At 52.0% G+C, this 15,695-nt stretch overlaps 1 protein-coding gene across 1 annotated transcript in view; it reads right to left on the minus strand.

Annotated features, from left to right (window-relative positions):
• Positions 1–15,695, minus strand: part of LOC127211253 (ephrin type-B receptor 2-like) — a 67,880-nt gene that overhangs the window by 3,667 nt on the left and 48,518 nt on the right. Inside the window, exon 3 of the mRNA XM_051171079.1 lies at positions 175–239. Within this exon, the coding sequence (XP_051027036.1) occupies positions 175–239 (65 nt within the window). The remainder of the gene's footprint in view (positions 1–174; positions 240–15,695) is intronic.

Here is a 15,695-nt window from a genome sequence, read left to right on the forward strand (position 1 = left end):
GCCAAAGAGTCCACGTGTTGTCATGGGAACAGGTACTCCATCAAGGGTAGGGATGGGGAGGGTAGGGTGTGAGAGAGGAGAGGGGCTGAGATATGAGGGGATTTCCAAGGCACTAGTAGACCCTGGGGCATGCTGGGGAGCCAGCCAAGCAGGGTTTGAGGGACCAGAACTCACCCCTGATGGGGGATGTACCATCCAGCCCAGTTCAGCCGTCGCTGTAGTGGAGTCCATCAGGGTTTCTGTGGGAAGAGCAAAGAGTCACCACCCGCAGCACCTCTCAGAGCTGTCAGTCACCCTTCCTTACAGCATTTCCTCGGACTCTCCAGACCACTTGTCCTGTAAACGCAGCCTCCCTGCTCCATATTCCCCGCTACTCCAAGGGCCTGGCCAATCGTCAGAGTCCATTTTTTTCCCTTATGCCCCTGTGGTCATCCCCAACCCCCAACTAATTGCATCTCAGTAACCTAGGAATTATCTTGCCCCTCCTTTCCTGGTGGAGGGTTTGCTTTGTTGTTGTTTGTTTGTTTGTTTTCTAGACAGAGTTTCTCTGTGTAGCCCTGGCTGTCCTGGAACTCGTTTTGTAGACCAGGCTGGCCTCGAACTCAGAGAGCCACCTGCCTTTGCCTCCCAAGTGCTGGGATTAAAGGCGTGCACCACCGTCACCTGGCCTGGTGGAGGGTCTTAATCTAGGGTCCTCTCCCATAGATTCCAGAGGGTCCACATGGATCCCTCAAATTTTTACATCAAAATTAAAATATCTATTTGCTTTTCAGCTCACATCAAATTCTCAAACACTGGAAGCCAGCCTTGCTCTGGGGACCCATCATTTGCCTTGCTGGCCTCTGGACAGCCCTGTTGTTACCTTCCCTCTTCTCCAGGAACCAGAAGTCATTCCTTATGCCATGTCCCCAGTTTCGGAGTCCCTCCTCCAGTACCCAGCCAACTCTACCCCAGGTTCAAGTCCCGGAGAGGGCGATAAGAGCAAACATTGGCGTGGTTGTCACTTGCTCTCTGGGGTTCCAGAGACTCAAGCCAGGGTCAGAACCAGGAGCTGGGGGCAAGAAGCCACACAGCTTAAAGTGAAGGCGATCCATGGGCTCGGGAGATCCTGTTAACCCAGATCAGGGTCAGGATCCTTCCCTTCTAGTCTTTTCTACCAAAAGGCTCTCAAAACGGAATTAAATTGTAACACACGGAATGGATTTACACAGATGCTTTCAAGCATTCATTCAACAAATATACCTCACTAGCCTGAGTACTCCAAGAGGGAGTTCAATCTCTGGAACCCACATGAAGGTAGAAGCAGAGAGCCAACCCCAGAAAATTGTCCTCTAGCATGCTCATGCATGTACTGGCATGTGTCCGCTCCATCATGTACACCTGTAAACACACACATACTACTAATAAATAATAATTTTTGAAAACACCCTACTATGGAGCCATTCATAGACTGGGGATGGCGGTAAGCATGAGTATAAATGACTGTGAGGGAATGGGCAGAGAAGTCTAGAAGCTCACAGGTCCCACATCACCTCTGATACTATTATACTTCAATTCTGTGCCCAGTACAGGCATCATTAGTCAATAACCACATGATGTGGCCATCTCTGTATCCAGTGCAGGCATCACTAATCGATTTCTATACTCTGTGGCCACTATTTACTTCCTCTAATATAGTTCCAGGAAATGAAAACACACACACACACACACACACACACACACACACACAAACACAAACACACACACACACACACACACACACACACACACACACACACACACACACACACTATTTGAGATGCTTGCCTGGTCTTGCCCCAGTAGCCTCATTTTGAAAAGAGTGCCATCTGGAGCCCAGGCAGAAGGGGACTGCCTAGAGACAAGAGTTGGTGCAGGAATAGGACACACAGGTGTCTTGCCTCCTTGCTGTCTACATTTCCAGGCACTTGAAACAATTAGTCATTTGGTTTATGCTAGATGCACCAGGGCCAGAAGAGTGTCCAGGCTACAGAGAGGATCCAAATGGGAGGTAATGAGGGTGTGAACTAGGACAGGCCAGTGGCAATGGAGGCGGGGTGGGAGTGAGGGGGATGCAGCGGGGGGGGGGGAGGGGGGGCAGGAGTGTCTAGGCGGAGGTGACCCCAGCCAGACCTCTGAGCTGACAAGAGAAGCTGCAGAAGAGCCTCATGACTGCCTGGGGCTCAAGTTTGTGGTCACTGTGTCCTTTTTGCGTTTGAGATGGGGTGATGGGGAGGGGGGTGCCAGGGACACTGGGAGCCAGTGCCAAGGGCATCCTTTTGATGGCAAATTGGGGGGAAGTTTCATTGTGCAGCTTTGGAGCTGAAAGAAGGTTCTTTTTCACACTCGGAATGCTACAGATTCTTCTTCCTGGAGAGAACAAGGGCTGAACTTTTAACCTGTTTTCTCTCATCGGACTCAGGCAGAGACGCGCCAAGCTGGGCTCTCAGCCTGGGCCCTGCAAGCAGCTGCTGGAGGCAGGGAGTGGGGAGCCACTCCTGGGACAGAGTGGGGTTGGATGGGAGGCCAGCCCGCCAAGCAGGTGGCCCCACCCCTTGGCTAGGTTCCTGGGCTGACCCCAAGGAAAAAGTACGAGAAGATTCTATAGCTTAGAGGAGGAGGGGCTGGGAAGTGACGATGGAAACTCGGACCCAGGGGGTAGAAATGACACACCACAAGGCACGTTGTAAAAGTCAGGGCTTAAATTGGGCTCCTCAAGAAGCCCTGCACACTGTCCCCTCCCACCACATCTGATCCACATGCTGGCCAAACAGGGTGGGAATGGGCTAAAAGAATAATCTGGAGGGCAGGAAAGAACCAGGAGGGAGTGAAAGGTTCAGGTGGGCTACAAGTGAACCCCTGTCTCTATTCTTCCTTTGCCTGGGCTTTGCCTTAGGCCAGCTTTCTGGAAACTGTGGTCTCTTGGGCTTTGGCAGGAGGAAGCACAGGGCTGGTCTCCCCCAAAGACACCTTGACCTTTTAATTCTAACACCTTCTCCCTTTGCCTGTGAAAGGGAGGTGAGCAGCGCAGGAACCTCAACTTCTTGTTTTGTGTGTGTGTGTGTGTGTGTGTGTGTGTGTGTGTGTGTGTGTGTGTGCGCGCGCGCATGTGTGTGTGTTTATGTGACAGGATCTTGTCCTGGCTGACTTTAGAACTCAATATGGGATCAGCAGGACGGCTCAGTTGGGAAAAGTGCTTGCCACCAAGCCTGATGGTCTGAGGTTGATCCCAGGGCCACGTGATAGGAGGAAAAAACTGCCTCCTGGAAGAGGTTGTCCTCTGACTCTCATATGTATACCATTGTGTATGTGTGTGTTTCACACACACGAAATAAAACATTTTAAATATAGCCAGGGGCAGTGGTGCACACCTGTAATACCAGCACTTGGGAGGCAGAGGAAGGCAGATCTCTGTGAGTTGAGGCCAGCCTAGTCTACAAAGAGAGTTCAGGCCAGCCAAGGCTGCACAGAGAAACCCTGTCTCCAAAAACAAAACAAAAATTTTAATGTAATATCTGGAGAGAGAAAGGAGAGAGAGAGAGAGAGAAAGAGAGAGAGAGAGAGAGAGAGAGAGAGAGAGAGAGAGAGAGAGAGAGAGAGAGAGAGAAGAACTTATTATATCATTCAGGTCGGCCTAGAATTTGCAGCAATCTTCCTGCCTCTGACTCCTGAGGACTAGGAATACAGGCATATACCACCATGTTTGGCCGAAACCTCAATTTTAACACAGGTTCTCTCTCTTTTTTTTTTTTTTTTTTTTTTCAGGTTCTCTCTCTTGCTGGCCTTGCAACCTCTCTCTCTCTCTCTCTCTCTCTCTCTCTCTCTCTCTCTCTCTCTCTCTCTCTCACACACACACACACACACACACACACACACAGATTGAACCTAGGGCTTTGTACATGCAAGACAAACATTCTACCATTAAGCTACATGTTCAGCCTTTTTTGTATTTTAAAAGCATTTTTTCTTTTTCTTTTTTTCCCAGTAGTTTCCCAGGCTGGCCTTGAACTTGAAATCCTCCTGCCTTAGGCTCCTGAGGAGTTGGGATTATAAGCACGTGGGACCAAACCCTGCTAAACTTTGAGTCTTTCAAAGCTCCATTTTCCTCACCTAAATTCCTTCTGGGTATGGACAGGGGTCAACCACAAGGGGGATATGGTGGCCAGAATCCACACACAGTAGGTCCTCCCTGAGCGCTACTACTGCCTTAGGTGCAGCAGGCGGCTCCAAGGTCATTTAGTGCCATGCGTGCTCGTCACTCACAGGCTGGCCTCCTAGAAACACAGGCGTGTGCAAAGGCCTCCAGAGCAGTCCGCCTAGCTCTCCAGCCCCAGGGGCACAGCCTCCGAGGCCCCCTCCCTGCTCTACCTGAGGTTGCTTCCTGGACGCTCTGGCTTCTCTGTTGTGCTCACACCAGTCAGAGAAGTCAGGTTCCATCCCCCAGGATATCTGGAAATCCCAGCTCTTGTTCCAGGCAACCAGGTGGACTTAGGATACCAACCCTAAATCCTACCCCAGTGAGCCTCTCCTAGTGACCAAATGGCTCTCAGACACCAGAGTCTGCAAAGGGAGAGAGAGCGCGCGCTAGCTAAGCTGCACTGAGACCCCACTAAGATGCAGAAGCCTGGCAAGGTCATGGGCATGTCTTAATCCCAGCATTTGGAAGGAAGATCAGAAGTTCAAAGTCACCCTCGCCTACAGAGTGAGCTCCGAGCTAGCCTGACTAGCCTGAGCTACTAGAGACCTGATTTCACTCAAAACAACAAGAGGCTAGAGAGATGGCTAGGTGCTAACAGTACTTGCTACGAAGTCTGACACCCTGAATTCAGTTCTGGGGACCGAATATGGTAAAAAGAGATAACCAGTTCAAAAACAAAACAAAAAAACCAAGCTGTCCCTTAACCTCCACATGTGCATCATGGCACACACACTGTCTCACATACAAGACAAATAAAATATGATGAAAAAAAAACCCATTAAAAACAAAATAGGCAAAATCTCACTCACATCTGCACAGTGCCAAGAGGTACTCAATACTGTACCATGTTACAAATCAGAACACTGAGGCCAGCAAAGACCTATGAGCTTGCGAGGCTGCACACCTATTCCACTGGTCCGCTGCTCTGGAGGAGTGCAGGCTGTGAGGCACATGCCTATCCACAACCCCTCACTCCCATGTGCACTGCTCCTTCCGAGCCTCTCCCCTGATATTCCCAAGTCAGGCTGCCTCCGGTCAAAGCCCATTCACCCCACAGCTCTGCAGTTCAGGGGGTTGAGAGGACCCAGGACTCACAGGAGTCCAGGCTGGCAACCTTCCTTGTTTACCCAGGATCCAGGATGGGGTAGTGGCACAAGGGAGGCCCCTCTCATCCCACTTGCTGGAGTCTGCTCCATCAGCCTTGCAAGCTGCAGCCTCCCCTGTAGACATGGCTTTGGCTTTCCCACCTCCAGCCTGAGCTAGGATTGCTATGATTCACTCACTGTTTTCCTTCCAATTGCCTTCTTAAATGCATTTTAAAGAGAGGGGGGGAAAAGACCTCATTATTATAAATGGGAAAATCAGTATCACTGGTGTTAGACGAAGAGGGAGGCTAAATGTGAGTTGACAATCGCCAAGGTCCGTCTGAGGGTCACCTAACATCCCCTCACTGCCCGCATTCTGGGGGCCGCCGGGTTCCATCGGTCTGCCTCATCCTCCTGCGCGTGGCGATGACGGCGATCCCGCAGACAGGGAAACGGCTGTCACTGTACACAGATAATTAGTCGCTGTGCGAATGTGTCAGGGACCACAGCTCAGAGTTGTGGGGATGGCTTCCTGGAGGAAGTGAAGCCTGATGGAGGGCCAGTTAGTTAGGAGGGAGCCAACCAGTTCTGGGCGGGTTGGGCTGGGTGCGTGTCCTCGGTTCCTTTCTGCCACTATGATAGAATATGGACCCAAACCATCCTTGCGGGAGGAAAGCGTTTGTTCCCCTTATTTGCCGAGGGGGAGCCAAACAGGAACTCAAGGCAGTAACCTGGAGGCAGAAACTGAATATGACCATGGAGAAACACCGTGGGAGCATCACCTGCTAGGCCAGCTACCTTTGTCATATAGGCCCGGGATGACACCACTCACAGTGGGCGGGGCGGGGGCGGGGGCGGGGCGGGGGCGGGGCCCTCCCACACGAATCATCAGTCAAAATAAAAAAAAGCTCCATAGACATGCCAATCTGATAGAGGCGCTTCTTCATCTAAGACTTCTTCTTCCTAAGTATGACTAAGTTTGTGTCAAGTTGTCAAAAACTATGACAATGGACCAAGAGGAGGGACACCAAGGGTAGAGGCAAGGAGGGGAGCCAGTAGGGGTAGAGCCATCTGGGTGGCCCTGGTGGTGGCTGAGTTCTGAGGGCTGAGCCTGTTGGAGTAGGGCTGCCCACTAAAGGGCAGTGACTTGCCAAGACCCTGCACTAGACCATGCCCAGGAGCCCACACCGTCAGCAGCCTCGCTGCTGTCACCTGCTCATCTCCTGCTTGGCACAGCGGTCCACCTGCCTCCACATCTCCTGGTTACCAGGCTGACCACTTACCGGGCTTTGACTGACTAAAGTGCCCTTAAAAACAAAAGGGACAACAACAAAGACCCCAGCGGAGTTTAGTGACGAGGAAAGCGAGGCCACCCAAAATCTCGGCATCAGGCAGAAAACCGGAGCCAGAGTGTGCTCCTCTGGAGAAAACAGGGTTTGGGCCACGGGAGTGGCTTTGGCCCTGGCTCTGCTGTACCGCACCCCCCCTCTCTGCTTCCTGGAGACTACACAGAAGAAAGCAATCAGGAGGCCCTGATTGCACAGGCTGGGGAGGCCTGCCGGCCCCTCCGGCTACGTGTGAATGAGCAGTATGCATTTCAGAAATATTTGAGCTAAAAGGGGAGACACACTGAAGTCGTTAGCATCGGGCCGATGGGAGGTGGCTGCACGGGGCCCTGCTCACAGGCTGGGGTAGATGGATGCCCCCTGCTCCTTGGCCCACCTCGTGAGCTCCGCCTGAGCCCATGTTGGGCTGGAATTCTCTGGGGCCACATACACTGTTCATCTGCACTAACACGTGCGTCCCAAGGACATGAGGAAGGAGCGTTTACTCGGCACTTAGGGTACGTTGAAGGTTGGCAGAGTCTCTCAGCACCATTCCAGGCTCACGATAACATACAGGGTCCATGCCGTGGGACCCTACTTTACAGATGAGAGAGCTGATGTCAGAGATGGAAAAACAGCAACTAGCATGTGAGTCCACTTGTGTTCATCCCCACATCTGTGTTATTTCTAAGATGCCAGGGCTGTAGCCACAAAAATAAGACAACACAGGACAAGAAAAATCACCAATGCATGCGAGTGTGCGTGCATACATGCGTGCGTGCGTGTGCGCGTGCGTGTGTGCACTCGTGTTCTCTTCAATCTGAGTGAGCAGGAGGAGGTCTAGGTGGCCCAGGTAGACCCTGGGCTTCAGCACTTTCTAGTGTCTGATTGCAAGGAAGAGGTCTCCTCTCTGGACCTTGGTTTTTTGTTTTTGTTTTTTTTGTTTTTTTTCATCCGTAAAATGGATGTAATGTTAGTGATGTGATGTCTCCAGAAAGCCCTCATTGTCTCTGAGACGAAGTCTCACCAAACCTCGGCTGGCCTTAAACTCGCCATGTAGCCTTGTGCTCTATTCCTTCTGTCTCTACCTCCCAAGTGCTCAGACTGTAGACACGTGCCATCACGACCGGCTTTATGCAGTGCGAAGGCTTGAAACCAGGACTTGGTACATGCCGGGCAAGCACTCTGCCCCACTGAATGACATCGTCAGCCCTCATGCAGCCCTCGTTTTGAGTGAGGCCTATGCGTGCCTGTTCACTCACTATAACCTCAGCACCGAGAGCCTGGCACTGGAGAACACACAAAATCTGCACAGGGTAGTGGGTGGCAAACCTAAAGGCCGCATCCCATCACCAACCCTAACACCCCGCAGTGTCCCCCAGGTTGCAGGATGAGTCCTAGCTCGTCTGGCCGTAAACGCATCCCCACCCCTGTCATTCAGCTTAGCTAGTTTCCACTCTCAAGTGTCCCGTTACCCCACTTGCAGAAGACACTACGCGACTCTGAGACTTGATGACTATTCTAGAATGTTCTCCCTGGAATGCTTGGCCCTTCCTGCTCTGTTAGCTTGGCTCCTTCTCCTTCTTCTTCCTGGCAGCTGTCCTTGGCTGCTCCCCCTCTGGGCTGGGGTAGGGGCCGAGCCACAGTCATTCAGCGAACCTTGATTCCCTCGGCCTGTGCCAAGGACTTCGATGCAGAGACCAACCCACGGGTCCTCGCCTCGAAGAGCACCCGGACTCGTGCCCGACAGATGACCTCATGGCAGGGAAAAGCAGCAGGAGTGGCTGGTCCAGGCTGAAAAACTGGGTCATGCGTGGGAAAATCAGCTCTGGCTATGGAACTAGGAGAGGCATCTCAGAGGACGAAGCGTCTAGGCTGGGCAGAGAGGGTTCTCAGCACGATGAAGGCACAGGCGAGACAGCACTGGGACATTCTGGGCCCTACTAAAATAGGTGTCCAGCTTGCAGTGAGTTCAAGGCTGCACATCACTGCAATGGGAGCCGTATTTGGAGAAGCTAGAACGTAGAGAGCCTTGAATAAAGGCCTGAGGAGTCTGGGTCTCTTATCCATGGGTATCAGGGAGCTGCGGAGGACTCGCAGAGAGGGTAGTAATATGCCCTGTCCTAAGAACTGTTAGGTAGCAGAGCATCCCTGGTACAGGCAATGAAGTCAGAGCTGGGATCCAGCCGTGGCAGGGGCTCAAGGCTGGAGATGTATACATCCGTCAGCCAGCCTGGCAGGGGCCTCACGTGACACGTACTGCTCTGTAGCTTGCCCACAGCTCCTGTTGCACCTGCCTGCACTGATGGGGCTGAGGTGACTTGAATCTAGGCCTGGATGGCACTGTGCAGCCTGGTGAGAAGCCGGGCGTAGCCATCAGTGGCTGGGAGCCAGAATGTTCTTTCCGTGGCCAAAAGGAAGAGTTCCAAGAGAATGCCAAGAACCAGGCCACTAATTGGCTGGTCTGGTCTCTTTACTTAACTGAGCCTCAGTTTTTCTAGTCTATAAAATGGGTTCAAATAAACTCTTTCCTTTAGATTTGTTTGTTTTGTTTTGTTTTGTTTTGAGACAAGGCTTCTCTGTGTGTCCTTGCCAGTCCTGGACTCGCTCTGTAGACCAGGCTGGCCTCACAGAGATCTGCCTGCCTCTGCCTCCTCAAGTGCTGGGATTACAGGCGTATGCCACCACACCTGGCTCAAATAAACTCTTGCTGTATGTCCCTCACAACATGGCTTTGAGCAACTGAGTGGGGCTCTCATGGATGCAAGGCCTGTTGGGTTGTTTTCTGTCCTTTTTGAGATAGGGTCATGCTATGGAGCCTAAACTGGCCTTAAACTTGATATGTAGCTGGGTTGTCTTAGAACTTACGAACCTCTGGTTTAAGCCTCATGAATGCTAGGAATATTACCCTGGCTTGAATGGAGTAACATGCCAAGACCTGGGCCATAAAGAGTCCACAGGGAAGATGGCTAGTGCCTGAGGTGGTCACCTCTGCCAGGCACTTCATTAGTATCATCTCACTGTTATCCCAGAGCAAACTTGTGGGGAAACTGAGGCACAGAGTGAGCAAGGACTCCTACAAGTTCAACAAGAGGGAAGACAAAGTTGGGCCTTTTGGTCCAATCCCAGAAGACACCGGGCCACATGGCTTCACAAAAGGGATGGGGAAATATGGCTTTCCGCTACCAGAGCCCTCAGTGGCAGGCCTTCTCACACTTTGGAAGCTGACCCTGTCATCGCCCATGATAGAAATGAGAAGACGGAACCCAGAGAGACCCAACGACGTGCCTGGAGTCACACAGCCAGAAAGAAGCAGTGCTGGGATTTGAACCCAGGCCAGACAGCCCAGCCTTCCAGAGACCTCTCCTCTGTGATGAGAATGAGAGGGCTCTTGGCCAAGAGTAAGGCCAGTTAGGGGACATTGCTAGAGAAACCTTGGGCCAGCTCCTGGAAGGCTCTATTTCCCAGTGTGAAACCTTCCAGCAGGCATTGCGTTGTTTCCCCCCGGCATGACTGGCTTGGCCCTTGGGCTCAAGGAAAGGGGACCCTGTTAATGTAAAATCCTTATGCAGCACTCTTGCCTGTCATGCTGCCCCTGGCCCTTGCCTGCCTGAAGCATGCTTGTGTTTTCTCAGGCCCGGGTGGAGGAGTCCCCATGACGCCAGCTCCTGCACCATGTCCCCAGCCTGCCTGCCGCTGGCCTGGGCATCCGCCAGCGCAGACTGCCCTGACTGAAACCCAATCCGGTGGGCCAGCCGGGCTACTCGCTAACAGCGGGCCGCATTGTGAAGCCCAAGCTTTGGGGGAGTTTGGATTCGCTGCTTAGGGACCCACTTAACCTCCGCCAAGGACAGGATGATGGATGGGGGTCTGGGACAGGGTTGCTGGGGGTGGGGTGGGCGGTAAATGAATACCAGGGCTTGCTGAGGAAGGGAGGGAGGGAGGCAGGGAGGCAGGGACCAACCGGTGGCCTGGACACATTAAGAGTTCCATTGGTTCCCACAACAGTCCCAAGGATGCCTTCTTCCTAGGCTGGTTTCATACAGCCAACTTCAATTCTGAGATGGTGTGTGACTTGTCCAGGGTGACACGGCAAGTCAGAAACTAAACTCTAGGCTATGGCCTCAGAGGTTTCCCAACACATCTGCCTGCTGCCTCTTCATAAACACTTTGACTTAAATGAATTCACACATCATTTCTATCCAATGAGTAGGTTATAGAGTCTTAGCAGAGGGCCTTGCTGTGCACCTACTGTGTGTGCACTGAGTCTATTACCACTCCATCTGGAGATCTAAGGGGAGAACTGTTAGTCTTCATGGCCATTTCAGACAACAGTGCTTTCGATGGAGGGTCCCTTGGTAACTTCGGGCCCCAGGCATTTACATGGGGTAGTTACCAAATATTAAAACATTTCGTTGGGCCAGCAAAATGGCTGAGTCAGTAAAGGTGCTTGCCACTGAGCCTGGTCACCTGATTTTGATTCCCAGAACCCACATGGTAGAGGCAGAGAACAGACTCCTGCAAGTTATCCCCTGACCTGCGCGTGTGCGCGCACACATACACACACACACACACACACACACACACACACACACACACACACACTCACACACACACACACACACTCACACACACACCATGGTAGCACTCAAGGGGCAGAGGCAGGCAGATTTCTATGGGTTTGAGGCCAGCCTGGTCTACATAGAGAGTTCTAGGCTAGCCAGGGCTACATAGTGAGACCCTGTCTCAGAAGCAAATACAAAAGACAACATAGAAAAGTAGAACAATATTTTCCCTCTTACCTCTGCCCCTCACCCTCAGTAGAGCTCCTGTCTGCACTCCTCTGTCAGGTGACTGTGCCATCCCCTGGGGTGGGTGGTCCCAGCCCTCCTGACCTGTAGGGGACACTTAAACTTATGGCTTCCTACCCACTTCAAATGTCATCTTCTTTGAGATACCACCACTGATGAGCCTGAATGCAGGGCTCCCCTGATCATGGGTGTGCCATTTATCCCCAAGACAGCCTTTTTCTTACCAGCCTCTCCAATGAATGGTAAACACCTGCTAGGTGGAGCTGAGGCCGGTGATGTCACAACAACCAGGCCTCCCAGGCAGCAGTGGGTCACCATCCCCTTGGTGGCCCAGTGTCTTCTGCCAGCAGACACAGTCAGATTTGAAGACAGCTTAAACACTGTAGAGCAGTCACTGGGTTTTAGAAACCCTACAGATACCCAGATCTCAGGTGCCAGAATTCCCCCTCCCCGCAAACCTCCGCCACAGGCTCCTCCCAGGAACCTGAGGTCTTCTCTATATTTACAATATGGACGACAGGGCTGGGCGGTGGTGGCGCACGCCTTTAATCCCAGCACTTGGGAGGCAGAGGCAGGCGGTATTGCTGTGAGTTCGAGGCCAGCCTGGTCTACAAAGTAAGTCTAGGACAGTCAAAATACACAGGGAAACCCTGTCTCGGAAAACAAAACAAAACAACAATATGGACAACTAAGTGAAGGCTGTTGAAACAGTCAAACACCACTGCTGGGGAGCCAGAACAAACAAGTTTGTGTCAGAGTAGTACAGATGTAATTAAAAAAAAAAACAAAAACAAAAAACAGGTCCGTTGAAGCCCTATAGCTGAAGGGTGACTCTGAATGCCTGCTCCTCCTGCCTCTACCTCCTAAATGCTGGGATAATGGGCGTGCACCTTCACACTCCTTCCTGTGGTGCTGGAGATGAACTCAGGGTTTCCCCGTCTGCTGGGCAAGTGCCTTGCTGGCTGAGGCGCCTCCCCGGCCGCCAGATACAGACCTTGTTTAGATTGTCTCTGATGCACAGTTGGTTGGACGCACATACGTGGAGCTGATAGACTTGGGAAGTCGGCTATGCAATCCAAACTCTGTGCAAACCACTGAGCTAAACTATCGCAGACACTCACAACGTCCTGTGAGATGGAAGTATTTCGCCCCGCCCCCCACTTGCCTATCCACCCACCGACACTCATTCTGTTCATACAATGACCTACTGCCCATCCTCCTGCGCACCCACCCCTGGAGCATTATCCGTGCGGGCATCCATTCCCATCACCGTGCTTCTCACGGTACCAACCTCCTTCCTTCCTACAGAACAAAGCCTCAGAGAGGCTATGCAGCCCACCCAACGTCACACAGCTAGGAGGCCGCAGAGCCCAGAGCTCACCACCGACTCTTGATCCTCCCTGATCTGTGGCCTCCTCGCCGCTGTCTCACTTAATATCTGACTGTCCTGCTGCATGCGGCTTAATCGTGTAAGTCGCCTCAAATCCTCTGGATGTGAGCGGAGTGTAAATTACAAATCAATATGACACAGGCCACTGTGAAGCCCACGCCAGGCCTGTGAGGCTGAAGTCAATTAGCGAGCCTGCTGCAGGGCCGGCTGGAGCTGCGTCTATTTGCCTAATTGGCCCTGGTTTCCCCCAGTGAAGGACAATTAACTCAAACTTCAGAACCCGGAGCACCCCTCTGCTTCTGGGCAAGGTGTCGGGCATTTAGCCACGTCTGGGATTTACTGTTCATTCACTCACCAGTGACCCCCACACACGGATCCATCTGTCTCTCCAACCATCTGATCCTTGCGCTCACCAAGAAAGTACCCTAACTTCCACCCACCGCCCCGCGCACACGTCCATTTACACGCCTGTCCACCCACCCATTCACTTATCCAGCGAAGCGCCCACCCATTCTCATACTGATCCATCGAGCCACCCAATCCTGGCAGCCGCTCAGGGACACTTTCTGCTATCTTGACGTTCGCCCACCCATCCTCTCGCTCGGTTTACTCACCTACCCACACGCTCAGCCTCTCACTTAGATATCCCTCCTGTATCTCCCCCCCCCCTTTTCTTCTTCTCCTCCACTCCCCATTCATCTCTCCATTGACCCATCCTTCCATTCCTGTCATTCAACCGCACACCCACGCATCTGCTTTCCACTCCTTCTATCCAGTCAGCCTGCATTTGTCAGTCGCCTACTGTGTGTTAAGCCCGTACTAGCTAAGTACTGGATAACGACAACAGCAGCAACAGTAAGATGAGCACCATCCTTCAAGAAACCAGCTGACGGGGCTCCAGAGATGGCTCAGAGGTTAAGAGCACTGACTGCTCTTCCAAAGGTCATGAGTTCAATTCCCAGCAACCACATGTTGGCTCACAACCATCTATAACGAGATTTGTACACATAATAAAAAATAAATAAATAAATAAATCTTAAAAAAAAAAAAAAAAAGAAACCAGCTGACCCGGAGCCAACTCTAAACTTCTTGTGGTTCTCACCCTCGGTTTCTCAAGGGCCTCCCACACTCCACACAGCCCATCGTCCAGCCTCTGCCCCTTGAGTGGACTGCCATCCGGGTCTTCCCTGCTGCCTTTGGGTCTGGCCTCCATCTGCCTGCAGACAGGCCAGTTCCTGTAAGAACAGGACATGCCTGAGACCTACTGCACCTCACAGAAGACCTCCCCGCAACCCCTGCTATGGCTCCCTGATGCACTGAGGACCCAGGTACAAGATGACAGGGTTTCATATTCCAGGCCTAGATAGATGGGTCCCTAACCCCGATCAGGGGCCAGAAGAGACCCTACATGAGTGACACATGGCCTGAGCCCTACATATAGTGTAGTCGACAGCTAGACAAAAGGAAGGAGGCGGGAGAGATGGCTCAGAGGTTAAGAGCACTGGCTGCTCTTCCAGAGGTCCTGAGTTCAATTCCCACAACCACATGGTGGCTCACAACCATCTAGAATGAGGTCTGGTGCCCTCTTCTGGCAGCCAAGCACACATGCAGGCAAGTGTTATATACATAATAAATAAAATAAAACTTAAAAAAAAAAAAAAAAGAGGGGAAGAGGGGCAACAGAGGTGGACACAGGTTGCTCTAGGAGACAGGGACACCATACTCCATAACCCTCAGTGGCAGGTGGAGGGCTAAGCCTCGCCTCTTGGAGCAGAATGGCTGGACCAGTTCTCCCGGCTTCTTCTTTTGTACCGTATCTGTTCTATAGACGAGTGCAAGGTCAGAGAGGTACAGACAGCCAATCGGGCCACATAGCAGGCCAAAACAAAACTGACTCCACCCTACGTCTGATGGCTCCTAACTTCTCCTTTTCCTGAAACTGTCTGCTGTCTCAGAACAGACATTTCTAGAATGCCCAAATGTCTCCCCTAGAGGAGTCTCTGTGACCATCACAGCACAGATGCATTACTAGGATGCCCCAAGGCAATACCAGAACTCAGGAGACAGAGTCAGGCTAATCTCTGAATTCAAGGACATCCTGGATTACAGAGTGAGTTCCAGGATGGCCAGGGATACGTCTCAAAAACAAACAAACAAAGATACCCTCACGGCACCCCATTTCTGCTCGTGACTTTCACCCCTGACCCCTGAGTTCTTGCCAATTGCTCCAGCGTGTCAGGTGGGGGAGGCCCACCAGCTCTGCTGTGCTAGTTCCTTCGGAGAACCACTTAGTTATGCCTCATCGTTGCAAGTAGCCTCTTCCGAACATCCATCATCAGTTGCCTCTCAGTTCTCACCAACCTAATAGTGATTCTGGCCAGAGGCAGAAATGCCAGGCAGACACACAGATTCAGGGTCAAGAGCATCTAGAACAAGGTGGTGGTGGTGACATCACGGCTGGCCACAAGGGGCTAATGATGACCAAAAGGGCTAGAGAAGACTCTTGCCTTGAAAGGAAGGGGGCTTTGGGTGACAAGACATGCGAGAACTCAGCACTCAGGAGGCAGAGGCAGGCGGATCACTGTGAGTTCAAGGCCAACCTGGTCTACAAAGAGAGTCCAGGACAGCCAAGAAACCCTGTCTCAAAAAACCAAAAACAGCCAAGGCTACACAGAGAAACCCTGTCTCAAAAAACTAAAAAACAAACAAACAAACAAATAAACAAAAGACATGGGAGAAGAGGGCTCCAGAAACAGCTGTGGGGAAGAGGCCACCCTGCCACCAGCATCTCCATCACCATGGCTTCTGTTTACTGAGCACCTACAATGCACTAATCCGTGTGGATACAGAAGTCTCCTCTTCAAACCC

The sequence above is a fragment of the Acomys russatus genome, chromosome 29 (assembly GCF_903995435.1).
Source record: "Acomys russatus chromosome 29, mAcoRus1.1, whole genome shotgun sequence".
Lineage (NCBI taxonomy): Eukaryota > Metazoa > Chordata > Mammalia > Rodentia > Muridae > Acomys > Acomys russatus.